The sequence below is a fragment of the Typopeltis vanoorti genome, chromosome 20 (assembly GCF_054136105.1).
Source record: "Typopeltis vanoorti isolate ZY-2024b chromosome 20, IOZ_Tvanoo_1.0, whole genome shotgun sequence".
Classification (NCBI taxonomy): domain Eukaryota; kingdom Metazoa; phylum Arthropoda; class Arachnida; order Uropygi; family Thelyphonidae; genus Typopeltis; species Typopeltis vanoorti.
The window spans coordinates 63,493,936-63,520,678 of record NC_143568.1 but is presented as its reverse complement, the minus strand read 5'-3'; the positions used below and the strand labels follow the sequence as shown (position 1 = coordinate 63,520,678).

At 36.4% G+C, this 26,743-nt stretch overlaps 1 protein-coding gene across 4 annotated transcripts in view; it reads left to right on the top strand.

Annotated features, from left to right (window-relative positions):
• Positions 1 to 26,743, top strand: part of IntS1 (integrator complex subunit 1) — a 664,867-nt gene that overhangs the window by 44,216 nt on the left and 593,908 nt on the right. For all 4 annotated transcript variants that reach the window (XM_090410538.1, XM_090410537.1, XM_090410536.1 and 1 more), the window contains exons 3-6: positions 3,006 to 3,035; positions 9,392 to 9,646; positions 15,015 to 15,211; positions 21,488 to 21,625. In XM_090410538.1, coding sequence (XP_090266664.1) covers positions 3,006 to 3,035; positions 9,392 to 9,646; positions 15,015 to 15,211; positions 21,488 to 21,625 — 620 coding nt within the window. The remainder of the gene's footprint in view (positions 1 to 3,005; positions 3,036 to 9,391; positions 9,647 to 15,014; positions 15,212 to 21,487; positions 21,626 to 26,743) is intronic.

Sequence of the window (26,743 nt, the reverse complement as noted above, 5' to 3'; positions counted from 1 at the left end):
GTTCCAGTAGCTGACTTTTCGCTGTTTGCCCTGGTTCCCTGGAGAAAACAACAGAGGCCTTGTTTAACCGGACGATGCCCCAGCCAGCATGAAATTCTGTCATGTTGTATCATAATTTTTTATTTTGGTTTAAGCCAATAAGAATACAATTTGGTCGGCTAAATCCCAAATTGCCAGCCCATCCTTGTTCGTTCAGTATCCAGGTAGATACCTATCAGAGTGCACTACAAAAAAGTGAGGAGTGGACATTAGGTCAGAAGCTGTGATCGGTTCTCTTGAAGTCTTTTATCATTTATACAGCTTTGACCCATAAGCTAGGATTTTGTTTGTATTTCTAAAATCAGAAATAAACTAATAAGTTTCATTGTTAAAGATGAAATCTAAGCATTTTAGATTGTTTATTTTTTATATGTTATTGCCAGCCTTGGCATTGTGGTCATCATACCTGTTCTCCAACTAGCAAAATGCAGATTTGAATCCACGTGTTGATATAGGTGTTTGCCTTTTGGTTGGAGATATATTTTCACCTTGTTTCTTACACTGATTAGAGTTTGTTTTTTTAAAAAAGGAGATGTTTCTTTGAATGTTCTGATGAAGAAACCATAATCAGTATAGGCGATTTCTGTGCACTGCTATGACATTTGATAACTGAAATAAGGAATATTATAAATCCATCCTTATTTCATAGCCAAATAAAAACTTGAACTTAGAATGTTTTGAAAACAGATCAGAGAGCTTATGAGAATACAGACCTTGGTATCAAAGTTGCCTTGGCTTGTGCTACTTAAGCCATAAATCCTGTCTGAGAGCTCACATATATGCCTTTTAATTAATGCTTTTGATTAAGATTTCACTGGTCTGACAGCTGTTTCAATCAGTTGGTTCTCATCAGACACCACAATTCAGTACTATAGCAATCTTATTTCACAGAGTTGTATTTTTCTTAACTTATGCTTGGTCAGTATACACTTCTTCGAAAGGAGTCCATGGACACCATAGTGTAAGGAACAAAAAGCCATGCACCCACCTTAATGAGTTGTAGGACCTCCTTTCACTGTGATGATGACTGCAACCATCCTAAGGGGGGGGAATACTTTCCATGTGTATGATAACAACCATTAGTACTTTTGGACCATTCTTTGTGTAAGCATGTAACAGGGTACAGGGTCCTGGATTGTTGTGGGGTGGACATCATTTGACCTCACCTAATGCTCCAGTTCGTCCTGCAGATGTTCAATAGGGTTGAGGTCAGTGCTCTGTGGAGATCAGCCAAGTATGGTGATGTTCATGTCTATAATCTAAAAACTATGCAGTTACAGCAGCAGCCTTATGACACACTGTGCATTGTCTTACTGAAAGAGCAACAGTCAGTTCCATAGAAATGCCACAAAGTTGGAAGTAGAAAGCATTGCATTGTTCAGATATCTCTCAGAGTTCAGTGTCCATGGCACCACCAACAGAGGTCAATAAACTCCATTAGTTTACCAGGACGCAGTTGCTCTGACTTGGGAGCATCATATTCCTCCGATTTATACCTGCTATAAACACGACTCATTACGTTGCACAATGCACCTTGTCTGTGTGGGGGTGTCCATTGACTTCTTTCCAAGCAATGTGTAATAAATAATAAATATAGAGATATTAACAGATATTATTTACAGGTTTTTGACTTTCAGTAAAACCTTTTATAAATTTTTCAAATTTTTTACATAATCCTGAACCCCTGTTAATGTCGAGACCAAACATGGCACTTTTTCCAGCCATTTCTTGTCTCCATTAAGTAGGATGGTGATTTCATGCCAGGAGATGAAATTCATCTTCCACCTGAAGACAATCACAAACATTCAAGGTAGAATTCGAACTGTTTTTGTTAGAGAGTAGATATGCTAACTACTCAATCAACTTTGGATGGCACTTATAAGCAATTTTAAAACTAGTGTATATTTTTAACAAGTTTTTATTTTCTTACTTGTTATATTTTTATAACAAGTAAGAAAATATGGATAGATTTCAATATTTAGGTAGCTGGATCTCAGAGAAAGGAACTTCAGAGTTGGATGTTAGAAATAGAATAGGCAAAGCTAAATCGGCATTTATGGAAATGAAGAGAATTTTAGTAAACAAGAATATTAAAATAGGTGTTAGAGTTGGAATAGTTAAAACAACAGTTTGGAGTATTGCAAGTTATGGAAGTGAGTCATGGACACTCAGAAAGAGAGATATGGAAAGAATTAATGCATTGGAAATGTGGTGTTATAGAAAGATGGAAAAGATTAGCTATACAGAGAGAATATCAAATCAAGAAGTTTTAAGAAGAGTTGGGATGGAAAGAACACTGCTGAAGAATATTATGCAAAGATAGACTAGATTTGCAGGACATCTACTGAGAGGTTCTTCGGGACAACTGACAAGAACTATATTACAAGGGAAAGTTCAGGGGAAGAGAAGACGAGTGAATTGAACCTACTAGAGAGTGGTTCAATGATATCGTGGAATGGACTGGTTTAAGAATGATGGAGGCAACAGACAGAGAGAAATGGGGAAGAGCTGCTCATCTGCTGCAACCCTCTTGATAGAGGATGCTACCGGACGACGACGACGACTTGTTATATTAAAATATGCAAGCACTTGAATTTTTGCATCTTTATATTTACTTCTTTTTTTTCTAATTGATTTTTCTCTCTAGCACATCAGAGTCCATATTTATAATAAGGACTCTGATGTGCAAGAGAGAAAGAGAAGAGGAAGAAGAAAAAAAGTTTAAACTTCATGTCTTAAAATACATAGAATTCATCTGTTTTGGCCTTAGTTACAAACTTCTTGATAAGTAGTGATCATATTTTGTAATATTAAAAGATGATCACTTTTAAGGATATATCTTTTGTTGTGTTATATACATATCTCAAGATAATAATTATTTTATAATAAAGAATACTGATAAATTGTGAATATATATGTTGTTGCAAACATAAGCCAGTGTTAATATGATGTTTTATTTTTTATAGCTCCATATGTTTCTGACTTTATTGCCTTAGGTAGGTATTTTTAGAATTCTGAAAATTAATTGAATTGAACAGCCTCTACATTTCTACATTCACAATGTAGAATTTCTACATTCTACATTGTGAATGTAGAAATTCACTACATTGTGAATCTAATTCACAATGTAGAAATACATTGTGAATTACATTCACAATGTATTTCTACAAGGATAAGATATTTTATCCTCTTGTTTACATTGAAGCCTATTCCAAATGTGATCTTTCTTTTGGCAGCTATAAAATATAATGATTCTTCTTTTTTTATGATCTACTCTCCTATCCATCTCATTTCTTCTATAGTAGTAATATATAAAATTAATCTTTAAAGGTACCTGTGGCATTGGCTATAAACAATAAATTACACAATAACTACAGTAATTAACTTTAATGAAATGAAAGTACAGATATTTCATACTCAAAATAACAGTACATCATCAGTGTGTAGAAACAAGCAAATCAAAGGAACGGGAATACAAGGTACATACAGCAGTCGGTGGTTTGCCAATTAAAATCTGTTGCTGTGTACTAGAAATTTATATTAATAAATAATATTATTAAAACTATTTTTGATGGTTACATTAGATAAGAATCTCCCAAACTTTTGGGGGAGAGAGAGACAGTCCTTCCAATTCAGATTTAGCTTATGTAAAAGGGCTTCGCAACTTTCTTTGAAAAGGCATTCATATTTAAACCTGCTTCTATGGAGAAGAAGAGCTTCATCCCACTGGATTCTGTGTTTAGTATCAGTACTATGTTGTGCCAGACCAGACTTTTGAGGTTTCATGTATTCGATATAATACTGATGTTCATTAATTCTTTTTTTCCACAAAATAGCCTGTCTGCCCATAGTATGTTAGATTACATTCACGATGTATCTGGTAAACACCAGCTAACAATAGAGATGACAGTTTGTCTTTGGTAGATGGCAACAGATGAGAAATTTTGTTGATAGGAAAATATGTGGGAATGAGATGATACTTCTTCAAAATTCTACCAATCGGTTTAGAGATGCCAGAAAAAAAGGGATTAGAACTCTGCAGTCTGTTGAAGAATCCTGAGGTGTTGGAACATAGGAGTCAATTATTTGCCGGATTTGTTTAGGGTTGTAATCACTAAATTCCATTAACATTTTGATAGTGAGAAGTTCTTTGTTGTAAGTTTGAGGGAGAGAAGCACACCTTATGTGCTCTATTATAAAGACTTGATAACTTTTTTTTTTTTTTTTGTGAGAGTGTGATGAGCAGACTTTTGATGAATGCATCAAAAGGTACATTCATCAAAAGTCTGCTCATCATCACACCTCTCAAAAAATTGGTGTTATCAAGTCTTTAATTGTATCTGAGTTTTGTGCTTTGTCCAAGCAGGCTGCGACTTGAGAAAACAGTTCTTTAAGATATGTAAACGTTTAATTTGGCTGAAATGCTCTTCATTAACCTTGATGATATACTAAATAAAGTCACTAATAGGCTGTGAGTAAGCACTTTGTACTGACTCGAATGTTTGTAAGACTCCAAGTAGCAGGTGATTCTTGCTGATCAGTATGATGCTTCCACCTTGCATATTAGAGATTAGAATTGATATGAAAATGAATCATGTTGGTTTCCAGAATAGGATTTCTAGTTTATTTCACTCATCCTTGCTTGTTATGAATTTATTTCTAATTCTAACCTTTCATTACACATCATAGCAAAAAATGCTGTTGTTAAAAATTTATTGTATACAGTAACTAGACAGAAGATCGGAGAATGGTAGTTAGCAATGAATTGGACAGCCTCTAATCTTATAAAATTGCTTTGAAATGGTATTTTACAGTGTTGAAGTGGTTACTGTTCATTCAATTATTAATTGGACTTCTAACAGGACATCTCACAAACAAGACACTGAATAAGGTAGCTTGAGAATGATGGAAAGCCCTTCATCTGTTTTGCATACCTCTTCAAACTATGCTTTGTGATTAATTTGTAACATGTTTTGTTTTTCTTTTGGTGTAGATTTAGTATTTAATTATATGCTCTGAATACCATCTTTTATTACTCTTACTATTATTACGGGCAACTCCAGGGAGTCATTAGACTCATCGAGGGATGCCCCAAATCATATTCATCACAACTATTCGACATTCATACAGTATCTATCATACCTCGCCTTAAACTCATTCACTGTCACAGCATCCACCACAGACTCAGGGAGCGCATTCCACTCATTCACTACTCTAAAAGTAAAGAACACAGCTCTAACACCTTTACTAACCACACTTTTGCCCAGTTTCCATGGATGTCCCCTAGTCCTCCCACAACCAGCCCTGTTCTCAAAAATATCTTCTGAATTAATTTTATAGAAACCCTTCAGTAATTTGAATGTCTCAATCATATCTCCCCTCCTCCGCCTATCAACCAATTTTTGCAACCCACAAATCCTCAACCTGTTCTCATAAGGTTCATTCCACAGACCTGCTATCATCTTGGTCACTCGCCTCTGGATCCTCTCCACCTCCTCCCCATCAAGAAGAAACCTAGGTGACCAAATCTGGGCACAGTAGTCGAGATTGGGTCTTATCAAGGCTCGATACAGAGGAACAATAACCTGCTTGTCTCTGCTTGTCAACGTATTCTTCAGCAACCAAGTGACTTGATGAGCTGATTTGGCCACTTTTGCAATGTGTCCCCTAAATTTCAATTCCTTATCCACCAACACTCCTAAATCTCGTTCCTCATCAATTTCCTGGAGCACACTTCCACCAATGCAGTAAACTGACGCTAATCTTTTCACCCCAAAATACATAACCTTAAATTTTGCCACATTAAATTGACATCCATTCTCCTTAGCCCAGACCTCCACTCTATCCAAATCATCCTGCAAAATTTTGACGTCATCTGCATTCACTATTGCCCTACCCAACTTCGCATCATCCGCAAACAAATGAACTGTTCCTCTCAGATCCTTTCCTATATCATTAATGAACAAATTAAACAGCAGTGGTCCAAGAACAGATCCTTGTGGCACATCACTAGTCACAGGCCGTCTTGTGGACTCCACTCCTGAGTAAACCACTCTCTGATATCTCTCCATCAACCACCCTCCTATCCATCTCATCAACCCTATGTCCATCCCCATATGCTGTAATTTACTGATTAGAATTCCATGTGGTATCCTGTCAAAGGCCTTAGCAAGGTCCAGTAGAATCACTGTAAACCCATTACCCTTATCCAGTTCAGCCGTCACTGTGTTATAATACGTGAGCAAGTTACTGAGGCATGACCTACCCTTCACAAAACCATGCTTTTCTTCTATCCAATCATGTATTTTCCTCTTGACTATTTTCTCTAAGACCTTGATAATGATTCCTGTTATGCTGATTGGCCGATAATTTTCAACAGCAGCCTTGGAACCACCTTTGTGCAGCGGAACTATTTTCCCCTCTTTCCACCCCCTTGGGACTGACCCAGACCCGAGGCTCAAATTAAACAAAATGGTCAAGGGCACTGACAATTCTTTAGCCGCTTCACGTACGACACGAGCTGGTATACCATCCAATCCCACAGATGTATTGACATTGAGGTTCTGTAATAAACTAGTTACCTCTACTTCGTTCATTACAATTCCAGTATAAGCTGTTGGTTCTTCCATTCCTGCAAAGTCACCACCTGGATGATATACTCTTGCAAAGTGCTCACTCAATAATTCCACAATATCGACTGATTCGGTTACCTCCCTACCCTCAGCATTTTTTAAGATCATTCTACCATGATCATTTTTCCTTTTACTTGCAACATATTAAAAAAACTGTTTGGGATTCTCTTTAGCCTGCATGGCCAATTTTCTTTCGTAATCTGCTTTTGCTTTTCTTACCATCCTTGTTACCATCCTGGCCTGAGCTTTATACTGTTCCTGCGCCTGATGGTCACCTTTCTCCTTAAATTTTGTCCACAATTGTTTATTTTTTTGCAGCTCAAGCTTAATAGTGTTATTCATCCATTTAACCCCTACTTGATTTATTATTCGGACTCTTGGTATACAGTCAACCATTGCCTCCTGCAAACAGTTCTTAACCACCTCCCATGCACTATCAACATCCAGCCCTCGCAGTTTTACATGCCATGGCACTGAGCCAAGCTCACACACCTAAACTTGTCATACTTACCAGCCCGGTAATTCCACATGCTCCCTGTCTTAATTGTAAATTCCACTCCTTTAGCCACCTCCCAAGTCATGACCTTATGGTCACTCTCACCAATTGGTAGCAACATGGTCATGTTCGTTACAGCCACATTCTCAGTTGCAATTACAAGGTCCAGCACTCTCTGCCCCCCTGGTATTTTCCACTACATGTTGCCGTAGATAGTTGTCCCTTAATAACCGCATAAAATCCAATTCCTTCCTCCCATGTGCCCTCTCCTCTTTCCAGTCAATGTTACCATAATTGAAATCACCCATAATAATTACCCTCCTTCCACTCATTTTTTCTATTTGCCTATGCATACTATCCCCAACATCTATTCCATCACCTGGTCTATAGCAGCACCCAATTGTATATTTTGTTCTGCTAGATTCTATCTCACACCAAACAGCCTCAAATGTGCTCTTTTCTCTATCCTGCAGTTTATCTTCTATACTCCTTGGCTGCAGCTCATCAGCTATCATCAATAACACTCCTCCCCCCTTTTTATTCACCCTGTCACTCCTGAACAAGCTATACCCGTCGCATTCAATCCCACTAGCTTTATCATCTTCTGTCAGCCATGTTTCACTAATACCAACAACCTGCAGCCTGGAAGTGCCAACCATGGCCAAAAACTCTTCCTTCTTGTTCCTAATACTCCTGGAATTAGTGTACATGAATTGCAGAAGCCCATTTGTCCCATCCCTACTTTGATGCCTTATACTAACTATCCCATTCTGATTTGCTGTCCTTCGTACTCGCTCGGGCATAATATACTCGTTCATACACTCAACTGCCTCCCTGAAGTCTGCATATCTATTTCCCCCCTCCCTCTTAATAAATCTAGTTTCCCTGAGTCTGTACATCCACTTCCACATCATTCATCGACACTTTTTCAAGTCTCCGTACACCAACTCCATTCAAATGTAACCCATCCATCTTATATAAGTCCTTTTGCCCATCGAACTCATTCCACACATCTACAAATTCCACATCACTCTCTATGCATAACCCACGCATGAAGTCATTGGCAATTATGGCCCTCCTTCTAAACACTTCGCTGTCATACCGCGGTAAGATACTCACCATCCTAACTCTCTCACTCTTCTCTTTTGCTACCTCAAATAATTCCCTCACATCCTCTATCATTTCCATTTTGTCCTCTTTCAAATCATTTGTTCCTGCCACGATTATCATCTCTTTCACCCTCTGTTTTTGCAGTCAAATAGATTCGCTGACGTCCTTTATGTTCGCACCCGGCTGGTATGACTTCGTTAAACTCTCAACTATTACACCTCTTAATAGCGAATCCCCATACAGCACTCGCTTCTTCATTTTATTGACGTTTACGAACATTCTATTATTTGCTGTCACAGACTTTTGCCGGTTATTTGTCGGTACGTTCAGCACACATTTTTCCATACGCTCCAGTTGCCTTTTAGCTCTGTGTATCGCACCGTTCAAATGGGCAATTTCACTACTCGCATTTATCTCACCATTTTCATTATCAATCAAATCATCCATTCGTTCTGTATTTCTACCTTCATTTACACTTTCAACGACGCTCTCACACCTATCTGGCACTACCACGCAATTCTCTAGCACACCACCATTTTCTACATTCTGACTATTGTTAATGATATCACACGAGACACGCTTGAAATCCTCATTCTCTTCACACTTTCTGCACATATTAACTCCACTATCACTTTCTAACCAGACTCCCATCGCTCTTCGCAAGGCATACATCTCACAGACAGCACATTGCATAAATTCGTTTACATCAAAACTCTTAAACAAACATGGCGACCTGGCTGCCATTTTTTTCTTTATCAGTGCCATATGTACGCTATCTTATCTTAAAATTAATAATTAAAATAACAGAAAACACGCAAAAATTCCACAGACACACCAAGAAACAAAAAGCAAACAATACTACTTAAAATTCTAGTAAAATTTCTAACGTTAACACAAAATACTACTAATCTTTTCAGGAGCTCTCGACAAACAAGCCAACGATCTAATCAGCACGACACCCTTTAACTCTTTATTTTTGAAAAGCATAAAAATCAAAATTTCTACCTTTCTTGAGCTTTATATTTGATGTATTTGGGAAATTTAGTTATTTTATAATTCCTTGTTATGAATAATGTGACTTTGTAAAATTTGTGACTTTCAATTTTTAAAAAAGGAACAAAATCATCACGGAGTTCTAATGATGGGGTTGAATCAAAAGCTCAATCCAAGCAGTCTTCTCTTTCTGCAAGTGGCCCATCCTCTGAAAGAAAGAGAGATGGAACCTCTCCATCTACTACATCTGCATCACTTCCAGCAAAAAAACCAAAACTGTCAACTGCTCCTACTATTACCCCAATTGGTAGAGTAGCTACTCAAGTAAAACGTGAGATCACAAAGTCTGATCAGTGGGATTCTGTAGCATTAGAAGGTGAGTATTTGGTTATATTTAAAACATAAATGTTGTCCAAATATTATTTTGTTGTGTTTACTCATATATATACACATACACGCGCACACACAAATTCTTTCACTCATATTCAACAATTATAGTTAAAACTTTATTATATTGTAATAATATAGTTGGCTCTAATTAGCTGTCTGTTTCAAAAATTAAAAAATAGTTATTTTCATCAGTTTATTTTAACATGTACTTGCCCACATAGCAGGATGTGGCAAATTGTTTTGGGCTTTCCATTTGCTAGAAGGTAAAACAGAAAGTATGATAAACTTGAAAAAATTATGCATGTTTTGTAGAGAAACCATATCTATTCAGAAGGGATAAGATTTATTGCTTTCAGCATGTATAGGTAACTGATAATTAAGAGAATTTTTTAAATTGATAGGTTTAACTCTTTAAGCAGTGAATTAAAAATATCTCTCTCACCTTCTGCGGTATATAAATACATGAAAAAAAAATTTGGAAGGTTGCTAAGATGTGCTGATTCCTTTGTGCAAGTTATTGATTTTCTTTGCTGATCCTTTCCTAGTTCAATTGTGCTCAAATTACCAGACAAATTTTAATTATTTGTGGCATTGCTTTAAGCAGTGTAAGAAACAACCATATTCCCTTTCATTTAAGTCTGATCAGACTAAATTTCTCAGATATTAATTTACTGTGAATTTTTTAGAACATTTTCAATCCATCTGCAGCCTATTGACTGCAGGTGGTCTTAATCCTGTGAAATCTTATGAGAACTTAATAATTTCATAGTTTCCTTTCTCCTGATGTGTGGTGAAATAATTATTATTATTATTGTTGTTGTTGTTCCGGACAACTCCAAGGAGTCGACAGACTCATCGAGGGAGGCCCTAACATCATGTCAAGAACAACTATTCGACATTCACACAGTATCTATCATACCTTGTCTTGAACTCATTCACGGTCATAGCACCCACAACAGACTCTGGAAGCTTATTCCACTCATTCACTACTCTCCAAGTAAAAACTAGCTCTAACACCCTTGTCAACCACGCTCTTGCCCAGCTTCCATTCATGGCCCCTAGTCCTCCCACCACCAGTCATATTTTCAAAAATATCTTCTGGATCAATCTTATAGAAACCCTTCAGTAATTTGAATGTCTCAATCATATCACCCCCTCCTTCGCCTATCGACCAATTTCTGCAACCCACAAATCTTCAACCTATTCTCATAAGGTTCATTCCACAGACCTGCTATCATCTTGGTCACTCGTCTCTGGATCCTCTCCACTTCCTCCCCATCACGAAGAAACCCTGGTGCCCATAACTGGGCACTGTAGTCCAGATGGGGTCTTATCAAGGCTCGATACAGAGGAACAACAACTTGTTTGTCTCTGCATGTTAAAGTATTTTTCAGAAGCCAAGTAATTTGGTGAGCTGTTTTAGTCACTTTTGCAATGTGCCCCCTAAACTTCAATTCCCTATCCGCCAACACTCCCAAATCCCTGGCCTCATCAATCTCCTGGAGTACGGTTCCACCAATGCGATATACTGCTGCTATTCTTTTCACCGCAAAGTGCATAACCTTACACTTTGGCACATTAAATTGACATCCATTTTTCCTAGCCCAGTCCTCCAAACTATCCAAATCATCCTGTAAAATTTTGACATCCTGTGCACTCACAATTGCTCTACCCAACTTTGCATCATTAGCAAACAAGTGAACACTTCCTCTCAAATCCTTTCCTATATCATTGATGAACAAATTGAAAAGCAGTGGTCCAAGAACAGAGCCCTGTGGCACTCCACTAGTCACAAGCCGTCTTTTAGACTCCATTCCTGAATAAACCACCCTCTGGTATCTCTCCTTCAACCACCCTCCTATCCATCTCACCAACCCTATATCTATCCCCATCTGCTCCAGTTTACTGATTAGGGTTCCATGTGGTATCCTGTAAATGGCCTGGGAAGGTCCAGTAGTATTACTGTAAACCCATTACCCCTATCCAGTTCAGCTGTCACTGTGTTATAAAACGTGAGCAAGTTACTGAGGCATGATCTACCTTTCACAAAACCATGTTGTCCCCCATACAAAATCCCATTTTCATCTATCCAATCCTGTATTCTTTTCTTGACTAATTTCTCTAAGACTTTGACAATGATTCCTGTTATGCTAATCGGTCGGTAATTTACAACAGCAGTCTTGGAACCACCTTTATGCAGTGAAACTATTTTCCTCTCTTTCCACCCCCTCGGGACTAACCCAGACCCGAGACTCAAATTAAACAAAATGGTCAAGGGTACTGACAATTCTTTAGCCGCTTCTCGTACAATACGAGCTGGTATACCATCTAATCCCACAGATGTATTGACATTGAGGTTATGCAATAGACTACTCACCTCCACATCATTCACCACAATTCCCGTATAATCTACTAGTACATTCGTTTCTGCAATGTCACCACCTGGATGATATATTCTTGCAAAGTGCTCACTCAGTAACTCAACTATATCAACTGATTCAGTTACCTCCCTACCATCGGCATTCTTTAAAATCATTCTGCCATGTACATTTTTCCTTTTACTTGCTACATATCTAAAAAACTGTTTAGGATTCTCTTTAGCCTGCATGTCCAATGTTCTTTCGTAATCCTTTTTTGCTTTTCTTACCACACTCGTTACCCTTCTGGCCCTCGCTTTATACCGTTCTTGTGCCTGCCGGTCACCTTTCTCCTTAAATTCCCTCCATAGTTGTTTCTTTTTTTGCAGCTCAAGCTTAATGGTGTTATTCATCCATTTAACCCCTAGTTGATTTATTATTCGGACTCTAGGTATACAGTCAGCCATTGCTTCATGCAAACACTTCTTAACTACCTACCATGCACTATCGACTTCTAGTCCTTGCAGTTGTACATGCCATGGCACTGAACCAATCAAACTCCTAAGCTTGTCATACTTTCCCGCCCGATAATTCCACATGTACCCTGTCTTAATTGAAAATTCTACACCTTTAGCCACCTCCCAAGTCAAGACCCTATGATCACTCTCACCGATTGGTGGTAATGTGGTCATATTTGTTACAACCAAATCCTCAGATGTAATTACTAGGTCAAGCACTCTTTGACCCCTAGTATTTTCCATTACATGCTGTCGCATATAGTTATCCCTTAATAACCGCATAAAATCCAATTCCTTCCTCCCGTGTGTCCTCTCCTCACTCCAATCAATGCGACCATAGTTGAAATCTCCCATAATAATCACCCTCCTTCCACTCATTTCTTCTATTTGCTTGTGCATACTGTCACCACCATCTTTTCCATCTCCTGGTCTATAGCAGCACCCAATTGTATATTTTGTTCTGCTAGCCTCAATCTCACACCAAACAGCCTCAAATGTGCTCTTTTTCTCTATCCTGCAATTCAACTTCTATTCTCCTTGGCTGCAGCTCATCAGCTATCATCAACAATACTCCTCCCGCCCATTTTATTCCTGAACACACTATACCCATCTCATTCAATCCCACTAGCTATATCATCTACTGTCAGCCATGTTTCACTAATACCAACAACCTGTGGTCTGGAAGTGCTAACCATGGCCAAAAACTCTTCCTTCTTGTTCCTAATACTCCTAGCATTAGTGTACATGAATTTCAGACCCCCATTAGCCCCAACCCTACCTTGATGCCTTATATTAACTATCCCACTCTGATTTATTGTCCTTATTTGCTTGGGCATATTATATTCATTCTTACATTCAATTGCCTCCCTAAGGACTGTATATCTACTCCCCCCCCTTAATAAATCTAGTTTCCCTGAATTTGCACATCCACCACATTCAGCAACACTTTCTCAAGTCTTCTTACACAGTAACCATTCAAATGCAAGCCATCCATCTTATATAGATCCTTCCGCCCATTGAACTCACTCCACACGTCCACAAATTCTACACCACTCGTCATACATAACCCACACATAAAGTCATTCGCAATTATGGCCCTCCTTTTAAACATTTCACTGTCATACCGTGGCAAAAGACTAATCATTCTAACTCTCTCACTCTTTTCTTTTGCTACCTCAAACAATTCATTCAGGTCTTCTATCATTTCCATTTTGTCTCCTTTCAAATCATTCGTACCTGCCACAACAATCATTTCTTTCACCCTTTCCTTTTGTCTCTAATAGACTCAGTTACATCCTTTATGGTCGCACCAGGTTGGTACGATTTTGTCAAATCCTCTACTATCACACCTCGTACTAACGAGTCTCCATACAGCACTCTATCCTTCATTTTGTTCATGTTCACACTCATATGTCTATTTTTCCTGTCATACTTTTTATTATTGGCTGGTTCATTCAGTCGACTTTTGCCCATACGCTCTAGCTGCTGTTTTGCCCTTTGTATCGCACCATTCAACAACGCGATCTCACTCATTGCATCTATCTCATCTTTTTTATTCTCAGTAAAACCATTAATACTATCATTCACACTTTCTACATTCACATTCTCACAATTCTCTGGTACAACCTCGCCGTTTCTTGTCATATCCCTATTTTCTTCATTCTGAAGTTTGACAAAAATATCACACTCACGATCCGAAATACTCTTCAATTTCTCATTCTCCCTACATTTTCTACACACATTCACTCCTTTATTATCATCTTACCACACTCCAACCGCGCTCCGCAAAACGCACATTTCACAGCTAGTACACTGAATCATCTCTTTTATACTACCGTTCTTTGATAAAAATGGCGAACCATCATTACTGGCCACCATTTTCCTTCGTACTGGAGCCATACTTACTTGCAACTTATTTTATCAAATTATAAATTATAACACACCAAAAACACACAAAAAGATGCACTAAGAGACGCAAGGCAAACAAAACTATGCAATATTAAATAAATTTATCAACAATAACTGAAAATAATACTTATCTTATCCGGAGCTTTCACGAACACTACACACTATGAATCCCTCTAGCAGCAACAGCCCCATTAAAATATGTTATAAAGACACACAAAATAATATAGTATTGTTACAAAAACTAGCTTGCATAAGTCTTGATACACAGCATTACATTTAAACATTTAGTATAGCAACAGACATAATTTTGATTTATCCATATTTTGCCACTAATAGGGTGGTAGGAAATATGCAAACCAAATTAGTTCTATGCTCTCAGTACTTTCTATTACTGTAAGCATATGGGCAGAATGCATACTTTATTGATTTTCAAATGGACTAACAAAGAGGGGGTTGGGGTATCTACCCTTTGTTATTATCCTATGTTACTTTCTCTGGTGCTTTCCTCGTAATGCATTTAGCATACATATTCTTGCATTTCAAAAATAAAATTTATTTATTTTTGTTGTAGTGGAATCTTTTGAATTGCTAAATAAGATTCTGGAATCAGAGGATAATAATGATGATGAAAAAGTGGAAGCTTTATTGTGTGGAGCTGTAAAGAAGTTAAAAATGTGCAGAGCCAAACCAGAATCTTCTCTATATCTAAGTTTAATGTATCTAGCAAAGACAAGGCCTCTTATGTTTTGCACAGAACTGGTAGTAGAGGTAGGTATTTTGGATGTTATAACATCTTCTCTTATATAGTTACAATAGATATTATTTTTATAGTGATTAAAATCATAATATTTAATGTGTTCTGTTCTTTTTATTTTCTGTTTGTTCTTCAGTTATTAATATTTCTTCTGCAGTATTAGTCAGAATGCTGTGAAATATTGCATAATGGATATTCACCATTTGATATCATATGAATATCAATGAATATGCCTTATTATTATTCTACATATTCTCCAGGAAGTGCCATACTCTTGTTACAACATTGCTACATCATTTGCAGTCTTCTGAGAAAAAAATCTTTCCCTTGTTGCACAAACCAGTCCTCAGCTGCAGATGTTACTTCATCATCTGTGGTAGATTTTGTTCCTTTCTAAGTAATTATTTAAATTTGAGAATGGGAAATAGTCAGATGGAGCTAGATCTGGCGAATAGGGTGGGTGAAGCAGACATTGAAATCCCAAGTTGTGTATTGTTTGTTAGGTTTCATGAGCAGTGTGAGCAGGTACGTTGTCCTGTAAAAGCAACATGCCTCTGCTCAGTTTCCCGTGGCATTCTACCTTCAGTACTTCCTTTAATTTTTTCAGATCTGTTGAATAAATTGCTGCTGTAACAGTTTCACCTTTTTTGAGGCAGCACTTGGTAAGGATTACACCATCCACATCCCAAAAGACAATGGCAAGAACCTTCCATGCTGACTTTTCGGTTTGGAAAGTCTTTGGCCATGTGTCTTTTTTTTTGGTTGACATTCAAACACTTGGGGACCCACTTCACTGAGAGCTTCTGCATGTCCAGATGATTGGTGGATAATAACCCTAACTCATTCCCGGGATATCCGAAGAGTCTTTGCTATGTTTTTTGGCTGGTATTTGTCCATCATCAAAGATTATGGCATGTATGCATTGAAGCTTTCAGGTGTGTTCACTGTGGAAGGTGTTCCTGACCTGCAGCATCTGTTGTTTCAGGATGTCCAGTTTTAAACTTGGCCACCCATCCAGCAACTTTTGGATATGCTGTGGCATATTCCCCTAAAGTCTCACAGTTTGGTAAATCTCAGTTGTGGACTTTTCTTGCAGCATGAAAAACTTGATGACAGCCCACACCATTGTGACTTTGAATTTCTTCAAAACCTCTGACATGTCTTCTTATATATCCAAAAAAAAAAAAAAAAAGAACATTATTGCAATTTGATGAAACATTTGGGATAAAAGGTTTTAAGATATGTTCTTTCTTGTGGTATAACACAGTACTTATACAACGCAGTCTGCAAATTGTAGTAATCCTTTATCTTTTCATATATTTTTCACCACGCGACTTAAAAATCTAATTTTATCTTTGTTAAATTTGCTTCTGCCTGTATCGTTCAGGGGAAATACCCTTTAGCACACATGTACATCAATTGTTTACCATACAAAGTGTTTTTTGTTGAAAATTGTCTTCGTTTTCTGCCAGGAAAGCACATTAAAAATCATAAGTGTATTAATCTCAAGCTGAGCATCTTTATTTTCTGGTTAGTTACATACAATATGTAATTTTATTTTTTTAAGTAAAAATTTTATTTTTATAGTAATGGCCACTAAGTTTTTTGCAATATGGTTGAAAACGAAATTAGTGAATTAACTGATGGGTAAATAGATTTCAATGAGGAGGAACTGGTACAATAGATGACATCGAACCAAATGGTGGGGGAAGTTGTGCTGAATATTCTGATTGTGTGATGAATCATTAAAGAAATTAGCAGAAGGATTGGGCTCAGCAATAAAGTTAGGAAGTTATTTCATGGATAACGATCCCTCAATGGGGCTCTCCGAAAAATTCACGAGACAATTGGATATTTCTTTAGCTCCATATTATGAACTTAATAAAAAATTGCAGCATAGTGGCAAGCAAGGTCTTATTACTGAATTCTTGATAACTAAACCAGCCCAAGTATGCAATGAGAATTATACAAATGATGCCCACGTCCGACCACTCTTAAATAAAGAACATCTACAAAATCTTAGTTTTGAAGAAGTGATGATGATTAAAATATGCACTTTATTTTATTTTGCCTAAAATATTTATGCATTATGGGCAATGAAGTTTACGTACAATTTGTATTTTTATAAGTTTATACTATGTATTTGTTTCATAGTTTATGTTTTCTTCACTTACTGAATTACCTGAATTAAATAAAAATATATTTTTGTTGGATATGTCATTGTTGTTTATATAATTAAAAAAAAACGATTTCGGAACATAACCCTACTTTTTCTATATGATCTGGGACTCGCATAACGTGGCATTTCTGTGGAACCTAACATCCACATTATACGGGGATTATCTGTGTATCATTTTTGTTCTAGGTGTTTATCAGAACTCCCCCCCCTTATCACACAAAATCAAAAGGATGTGAACTTTGCATTATGGGATACTAAGTCAATTAATGTGAAGTCATTAGCTTCTATATATAAGTAGCCTAATCATAAAGAAACTTAACACAAATTTTGTTTGCTTACACTTATATTCATTTCATTTTGTATATAAAAGCAAAACTGCAGCAGAGGAAAAAACTTTAATCATTTGGTCTTGCACCTAAGATAACAACAAAATTTGCTGTACTCAGTGAGATCCAAACCTGCAGCCTGTTTATTGGAAAGCAGATTCATTCGCCCAACTAAGCCACTTTATCTACATAAGTTTAATCGCAGGCTTAGCAGGCTCTTTCAGTTGTTTATGTGCATGCAATACATTTCAAAAAATTTGACTCCAAGCAATTTCATTGTTGATATTTCTGCCATTTTCACAAGAATCATCAGTTTGTGACATATTGTGTTATTCAGAAAGGACTGCTGAAAGATAGTACTTTTTCAAAAACTGACTAGAATCATGGAGAAAATATGCACATAGTAGTTAAGAACTCATGAATGTGTTTCTTAGATGTGTCATTCAGTACTCGATTTTTGGCAGCTAAGGTAAAAACAACTATCGTTTTAATTAACATGTTGACATTCTTGGTGTGTCATGCCTGCTGTTGAACTGGTTACAGCATGAAACATCCTGACATGAATGTGTTAATTTTTTGGGGAATGAATACTTTTTAATATTGATTACCAAGGCAAATTTCCTTATTAGCAACTTCTGTAACATATTTGGTTAAACCATCTTAGAATAACAAGTTATTAATAATTTTATTTCTGCTTATCGTATTGAGAATTAAATCATTATATCCTTTTCCAAGCAGAATCATTTTTATTTTATGTTTTCCAAGCTACATTTTTGCACAGAAGGGATAACTTGTGATTGCTTTGACTTTCTGGTTGTAAGATCCAATTTATATAAAAGTATTTGAAATTAAAATGACTCAGGTGGGTGGGGGGAAGAGAGAAAAGAGCTAAGTATCCTTTTAGTCAGAAAGTCCTGGGTTCAATTCCTCTCCAAGATGTGAGGTACCTTTATCTGGTCTCTTTTGACTAAAGGTGAGTTAGCTGGTCTCATCGGAGGCAGGGTTTTTTTTCCCTATGGAAACCCGGGTTTTTCATTCCCCAGAACAGGCAAACTGGCCCCATGAACACACATAGTTACAGACACAGGACACACTGAAAAGCATAGGGCCAATCACCTTTAGTTGTGGACTTCGCAGTTGTGAAGTCCACAACTAAAGAATTTATGGTTCATGAAAAGCTTACTACAAGACAAGTTAGAGATAACAAATGCCTTTCTGTCCTATCTCTTGCCTACTCAGTACAATTAGAAAAGAGACTTAGTTAGAGCATATTTAGGTTCATTGCGAAAAACAATGAACCTAATCAATCCATTGTGAAATTAGGCTGAAGGAAGTAATACTAAGGAATGAAAGTTAAGATTTCTATGGATTTGCAAAGTTATGAGACCATCATCATCATCATCATCAAATTCCTGACATGTATCCTCAAGGGGTGTACAGGATATGATATTACTACATGAAAAATTAACATCATTACTAACTTCCTATCTACAATTTTCCTCCAAATCAGTCTGTTACTTGTCAAGACTCCAACATTATCAGATCTTATATTTCTATCGTCTAAGGCACTTTGTACCGTATCAATCCACCTATATCTTGGTCTTCCTCTTGGTCGTTTTGCTGCCAACCTGGCAGAGAACACTTGTTTTGCTAATCTTTCCTCGCTCATTCTGTTTAAGTGACCATACCACCTGAGATTAACTCTGCTAACGCATTCATGAATGCTCCAATGTTATGAGAGTTCTTTCCTGATATCCTCATTTTTAATATGATATTGCCATTGATGCTATCTGTTCATGCCTATAACCTTTCTCAGAACTCCCATATCTGCAGTCTCTAGTCTTTGGTCAAGTGTTTTACTTCTGACCCAGCTCTCAAATCCATAAGTTAAAACTGGTTTGAACACTGTCTTGTATACAGCTAATTTAGTGTTCTGACTAATTTCTCTCTTATTCCATATGAATTTATTCAATTGACTTCCTATCATACCAGCTTTGTTGATTCTGTCTATTTCCATATTTATTTTACCATCTTCACTAAAAATTGTGCCTAAGTAGCTGAAATGTTTTACTTGTGTCACAGGTTCCTCGTTCACAACACAGTTGACATTTTCAACGATTCTACCTATTTTCATTGTCTTTTATCTTTTTATTGCTGACCTTCATACCATATCTATTACAACAGTTATTCAGTTTAGTCAGGGAATCTTGCAAACTTGTAGCAGATTTATTTAGAAGTATAACATCATCCGCATAAAGCAAAGAGCTGACATCAACATCTCCAATTCTGATATCATGTTTAATACCACTTTCCTTAATAATGTGATCCATATAGATAATGAATAACAGAGGGGATAATGTACATCCTTGTCTCACACCAGATTTAACATTAAACCATCTTCCTGTACTTCCTTCAATTCTAACTGCTGACTTACAACTCAAATAAAGACTAAGTATTGCTTGATATAATTCCCCATTGACACCATATAACTGTAGCATATTGAATAGCTTCTCTCTTGGCACCTTGTCATATGCCCTTTCCAAATCGACAAAACTTAAATACAGATCTTTGTTATATTCCCATGATTTCTCCACTATTTGTCGTAAAGTGAAGATCTGATCCTGACAGCATCTATTTGGCCTGAATCCAGCTTGTTCTTCACCAAGCTTTTCTTCCACTATTATTCTCAACCGTTTCTCAAGTGTACTGGCCTAAATCATGTCAAGAACACTCAGTAGGTAAATACCTCTGTAATTCTCACATTCAGTTTTATTTCCCTTTCCCTTTTTATGTATGCGTACTATGAGAGCTCTACTCCAATCATCGGGAATTCGTCCCTCTGTCCAGGCTTTCTAACTATGCAGTGCAGCCACTGTAAGACTCTTATACCACCATACTTCAGCATTTCTGGTCGAATATCATCTACTCCTGCTGCCATTTCAAGCCTTTGATGGCTTTTTTCTACTTCAAGTATGGATATGTATTCCTGACTGTATGCATATTGAGTGTTTTTTACCACTGTGCTATCACTACTTGTTTCATTTATCAATTTTTCGAAGTAATTACTCCATACTTCATTACTTCATGGAGTAATTACTCCATTACTTCCTGTCCTATCTCTTGCCTACTTAGTACAATTAAAAAAGAGACTTAATTGGAGCAGTGAATATTTAGGTTCATTGCAAAAAAACAATGAACCTAATCAATCCATTGGGAAATTAGGCTGAAGGAAGTAATACTAAAGAATGAAAGTTAAGATTTCTATGAATTTGCAAAGTTATGAGACCATTAATTGATTATTAAATTAATATTAGAGAATGGGTTTAAAGGAAAAAGAGAATTAAACAAATATTTATGGATATAAAATTACTTTGCAAACAAGGCTGCCAAACTGTCAACAATAATTGACAGTTTGCCAGTGTGGTTGGTTAGCCAAGTGAGTAGCATGCCTGCTCTCCAACAACAAGCTGTGAGTTCGCATCCTATGGGAATTGGTGTTGGTGAATGCCTTTAGGCAGGAGATGAATTTTATCCATCGGTGTGAACTGCCATCCTGCTGATTGCTTGGCTGTAATGGTTTGAAAATGTTTCATATTGCCTCTAGTGGGGTTTCCAGATCATCTAATCTTTGATCCATTTACTGTACTAATATGTTAAATGTTTTATAGTTTTACAACCTTTCATGGGTGGAATTTGCATAAAAAAAATAAGCAGATAAATATAAATTTTGATTAATAATAATGAACAATATGCAGTAACTTTGTTTTTTGTATTTGTTTTTAAAGGCATTTTGCAGTCTTCTTAAGCGAGATGTTTCTGTGAATTTTAAAACTAAAGGAAACAGCTTGGTTTCTGTTTTAGCAGCAAATGTTTTACTCTCAGCATTCCATGATGAAACCAATTGGCCAGACTTATTTGTTAAGGTAATGTACAGAATTTTATATTTTTTTAAATATGTTTTATTTAGTCCCCCCCCCCCCCATTGCATATAATAATTTGAGGACCATTAACATTCATATAATATTTTTAAAGGCACAGTCTATCTGCATAATCTTGTTAGATAAGAAGCATAGAAATGATGTATTTCATCTGTAATACATCAGATGTTGAAGAAGCTTAGGAATGGAGGAAAGAGTGCTGTAAAAGGAGTTAGAGATGATAAAGGTGACATGAAAATGGGAGAAAAAGATATCCATGAAGTATGGAGTAATTACTTTGAAAAACTGCTAAATGAAACAAGCAGTGATGACAGCACAGTGATAAAAAAAAACAATGACCAGGCATGCTGTCAGGAATACATATCCATACTTGAAGCCATCAAAGGCTTGAAATGTGAAAAGGCAGCAGGAGTAGATGATATTCGACCAGAAATGTTGAAGTATGGTGGTATAAAAGTCTTACAGTGGCTGCACTGCATAGTTCAGAATGTCTGGACAGAGGGACGAATTCCTGATGATTGGAGTAGAGCTCTCATTAGTACCCATATATAAAAAGGGAAATAAAACTGAATGTGAGAATTACAGAGGTATATCCCTATTGAGTGTTCCTGGTAAGATATATATATGCAAGTATACTTGAGAAACGGTTGTGAGGAATTGTGGAAGAAAAGCTTGGTAAAGAACAAGCTGGATTCAGGTCAACTAGAGGCTGTCAGGATCAGATCTTCACTTTACGACAAATAGTCGAGAAAGCATGGGAATATAACAGAGATCTGTATTTAAGTTTTGTTGATTTGGAAAAGGCATATGACAAGGTGCCAAGAGAGAACCTATTCAATACGCTACAATTATATGGTGTCATGGGGCATTATATCAATCAATACTTAGTCTTTATTTGAGTTGTAAGTCAGCAGTTAGAATTGAAGGAAGTACAGGAAGATGGTTTAATGTTAAATCTGGTGTGAGACAAGGATGTACATTATCCCCTCTGTTATTCATTATCTATATGGATCACATTATGAAGGAAAGTGGTATTAAACCTGATATCAAAATTGGAGATGTTAATGTCTGCTCTTTGCTTTATGCGGATCATGTTATACTTCTAAATAAATCGGCTACAAGTCTGCAAGATTCTCTGACTAAAATGAATAACTGTTGTAATAGATATGGTATGAAGGTCAGCAATAAAAAGACAAAGACAATGAAAATAGGCAGAATCATTGAAACTGTTAACTGTGTTGTGAATGGAGAACCTGTGGAACAAGTAAAACATTTCAGCTACTTAGGCACGATTTTTAGTAAAGATGGTAAATTAAATATAGAAATAGACAACAGAATCAACAAAGCTGGTATGGTAGGAAGTCAATTGAATAAATTCATATGGAATAAGAGAGAAATTAGTCGGAACACTAAATTAGCTGTATACAAGACAGTGTTCAAACCAGTTTTAACTTATCGATGTGAGAGCTGGGTCAGAATTAAAACACTTGACCAAGACTAGAGACCGCAGATAAGAGAGTTCTGAAAAAGATTATGGGCTTAAACAGATGGCATCAATGGCAATATCATATTAAAAATGAGGATATTAGGAAAGAACTTGACATTGTCGGCATCCAGGAATGCGTTAGCAGAGCTAATCTCAGGTGGTATGGTCAGTTGAACAGAATAGGCGAGGAAAGATTAGCAAAACAATTTTTCTCTGCCAGGATGGTAGGAAAACGACCCAGAGTAAGACCAAGATATAAGTGGATTGATATGGTACAAAGTGCCTTAGACGATAGAAATATAAGATCTGATAATGTTGGAGTCTTGACAGTAATAGGCTGATATGGAGGAAAATTATAGATAGGAAGTTAGTAATGATGTAAATTTTTCATGTAGTACTATCATATCCTGTACACCTCTTGAGGATACATGGCAGGAATTTTGATGATGATGTTAATATGGATTATGTATAAATTTTATGTGGGTTAGAGAGAAATTTCAACTTCTACTTTTTTGTCATGTCATATAAAGTGAGATATCCAGATGTTATGTGGGTAGGTGCCAAAGTGCAAAGACATACAAGAAAATATATTATGGTAGGCATATGGCAAATATTGTACATGACATTCTCATTCAAGAGGTTGCAATCACTGAATAGTTATAGATGTTATGCTCTACTTGTTTTGAGATTTCAGAACATCTGAAAAAAAATTATTATTTAAAGTTAATTTTACTGATTCAGTATGTTTTTGTAGTGGTGAATTATTTGCCTAGTTATCATGTACCAACACGGGGAGAATTTGGAGAAAAGAGCAAAGCTAATAATAATGGCAAATACCTGTTGGATTTCTGCTCAGGTCATGCACTGGTTATTACTAACACAATGTGTTAGTAATAACCAGTTACACTCTATCAATATCACTATCAATAATAACATAGTCAATGAGACTTTTCTTATTCCTTGCCTCTTCTCTCCATGGTGCAGGACACCAGAGCGTACAGAAGATTTGAATGAGGGTTTTTTTGTTTTTGAGAAAGCTTCCAGAAAATGTGTTTAATTAAAATTTTGTTATTTTCAAATTCCTGTTATATACCCTAAATCGGTGTATGGGATATGATAGTACTACACAAAAAAAGTTTACATTACTAATTTTCTATAACAGTTTTCCCTCCAAATTAATCTGTTATTTGTCAGGATGTCAATATTTCTTTTAAGGCACTGCTTACTATAAAATCTACTTAGATCTTGGTCTTCTACTTGGGTCTTTTGACTGCCATTCTGACAACAAATAATGGTTTTGCTAATCTTCCATTCTGTTTAAGCGACCACATTACTTGAGATTACCTCTTCTAACACATTCCTGAATGCTAACATTGTCAAATTCCTTCTTAATATCCTAATTCTTAATATGATTTTGGCATTGACCATCTGCTCACTCTCCTCATCTTTCTAAGAATGCTCATATCTGTGGTCTTTAATCTTTGATCGGTTGATTATTTCTTACTCAGATCCATATGTTAAAATTGGCTTGAACACTGTCTTGTGTGCTAGTTTAGTTTTGGACTAATTTCTGTTTTATTCCATATAATTTATTCATTTCACTTTGTACCATTTTCATAGTCTGTTTTTTGTTGCTCATTTACATTGCAAATTTATTATGGCATTTATTCAGTCATTGAATCCTTCATACTTTTCTGCATTTCTTGAGGATTATAACATCATCTGCATAAAGAGTCAAGTTGATTATCTCCATTTTTTATATTCAATTTAATGCCACTTGCCTTCATAATGTGATCCATATAGATGATGAATAACAGTGGAGATAATGTGCACCCTTGTCTCACCTGGTTTTACATTAAACCATCTTCCTGTTCCTCCTCCTATTCTTACTGCTAACTTATAATATCAGATAGACTACATATTACTAGATATGTCTCATTTACAAGATTAAGGGTCAAAGCTGTATAACTGAGAGGAGACCTCCACATAGCCTTTAAAGGAATGCGGAGAACCGACCAGGGCTTCTGACCTAATGTCCAATCCTCACCTTCTCGTGGTGCACCCTGTTGGGTATCTACTTTGATACTGAACGAACGAGGATGGGCTGGCAATTTGGGATTTAGCCGACCAAATTGTATTCTTATTGGTTAAACAAAAATAAAAAATGATGGTACAACATGACAAAATTTCATGCCGGCTGGGGCGTCGCCCGGTTAAACAAGGCCCCCGTTGTTTTCGCCAGGGAACCAGATATAGGTGGATTGATACGGTACAAAGTGCCTTAGACGATAGAAATATAAGATCTGATAATGTTGGAGTCTTGACAAGTAACAGACTGATTTGGAGGAAAATTGTAGATAGGAAGTTAGTAATGATGTAATTTTTTCATGTAGTACTGTCATATCCTGTACACCCCTTGAGGGTACATGACAGGAATTTGATGATGATGATAAAACTCAAATACCGAACTTTATTATGTTGCCATGATTTCTCAGCAGGTTATCTTAAAGGTGAAAATCTGATTCCAAAAACCTTTATTTCACCTGAACCCAGATTGTTCTTTTAAATTTTTCCTTCCACAGTTTTTTAAAAGACAAGCCATTTAAACTTAAGTAGCTGAATAGTAGTATCTTGTCTAGAGCAGGCTTTTACACACAACCATGCTAAGTGTGGGATTTGAGCCCACACCTATTGGTTGGAGAGTGGAAATATTGATCCACTCAGCCAACCAGGTTGGCAGTATGCTTGTATCAATCTTACCAAGAACACTTAGGGGAAAGTCCTCTATATTTCTCTTTTTTTTTTTTTTTTTTTTTTTTTAATAGATGGGTATTATGAGAGCTCTACTCCAAACATCTGAAATTTAACCCTCTCACCTGGCCTTCTGAATTATGTAGCTAATGTAAAACTTTTATATCTATAATTGAGGATTTTGGTTGAATATCAACTCCAGCTGCTTTTCTACATAAGACTTTTACTGCCATTGTTTGCCAGTAAAATTTTTTGTGCTGCAGAATACATTCCTTTAGAATAATTTCTATCACTGTTCTATTGTTGTTTCATTTAGAAGTCTTTCAAAGTAATTGCCCCAGATATCCAGAATGTATTTAGTTTCAAGTTTTCATCTCACCTTTATCATCTGATTCCTTTTACTGTACACCTCTCCATTTTTAGCTTTTTTTTTTTTTTTTTTTTTTCAATAGTCTCCAGAACATTTTGCCACATTCTTGATATTTTATTTTCTGTATTCTTACCAAATTATTTCCATAACTTGTTTAGTTAATTTTATGCATAGCATAGCCTTCTTACATTTTTCTTTGTATTCTACCAGAATGCAAGCTAACTTGCTAGGAACTTTTGATATGGCTACTGATTTTTCTATCCTTGCAGACAACTTCACCAAATGGATCCTAGTTGAATCCACCAGTGTTTTTTCAGAATTTGCTGATGAGACTTCAAAGGTTGATTCTTGTTTTCAAATTGGTTTATTTTTTCCTTGGATAATATTTTTATAGTTGAGTCTGCTGATTACCTGTAAAAGCTCTGACTTTAGTTCTTTTTAAAACTTTCTTACTCTTTTTAGTATGATATTCAATTATTTCTCCTTCTCATAAGTA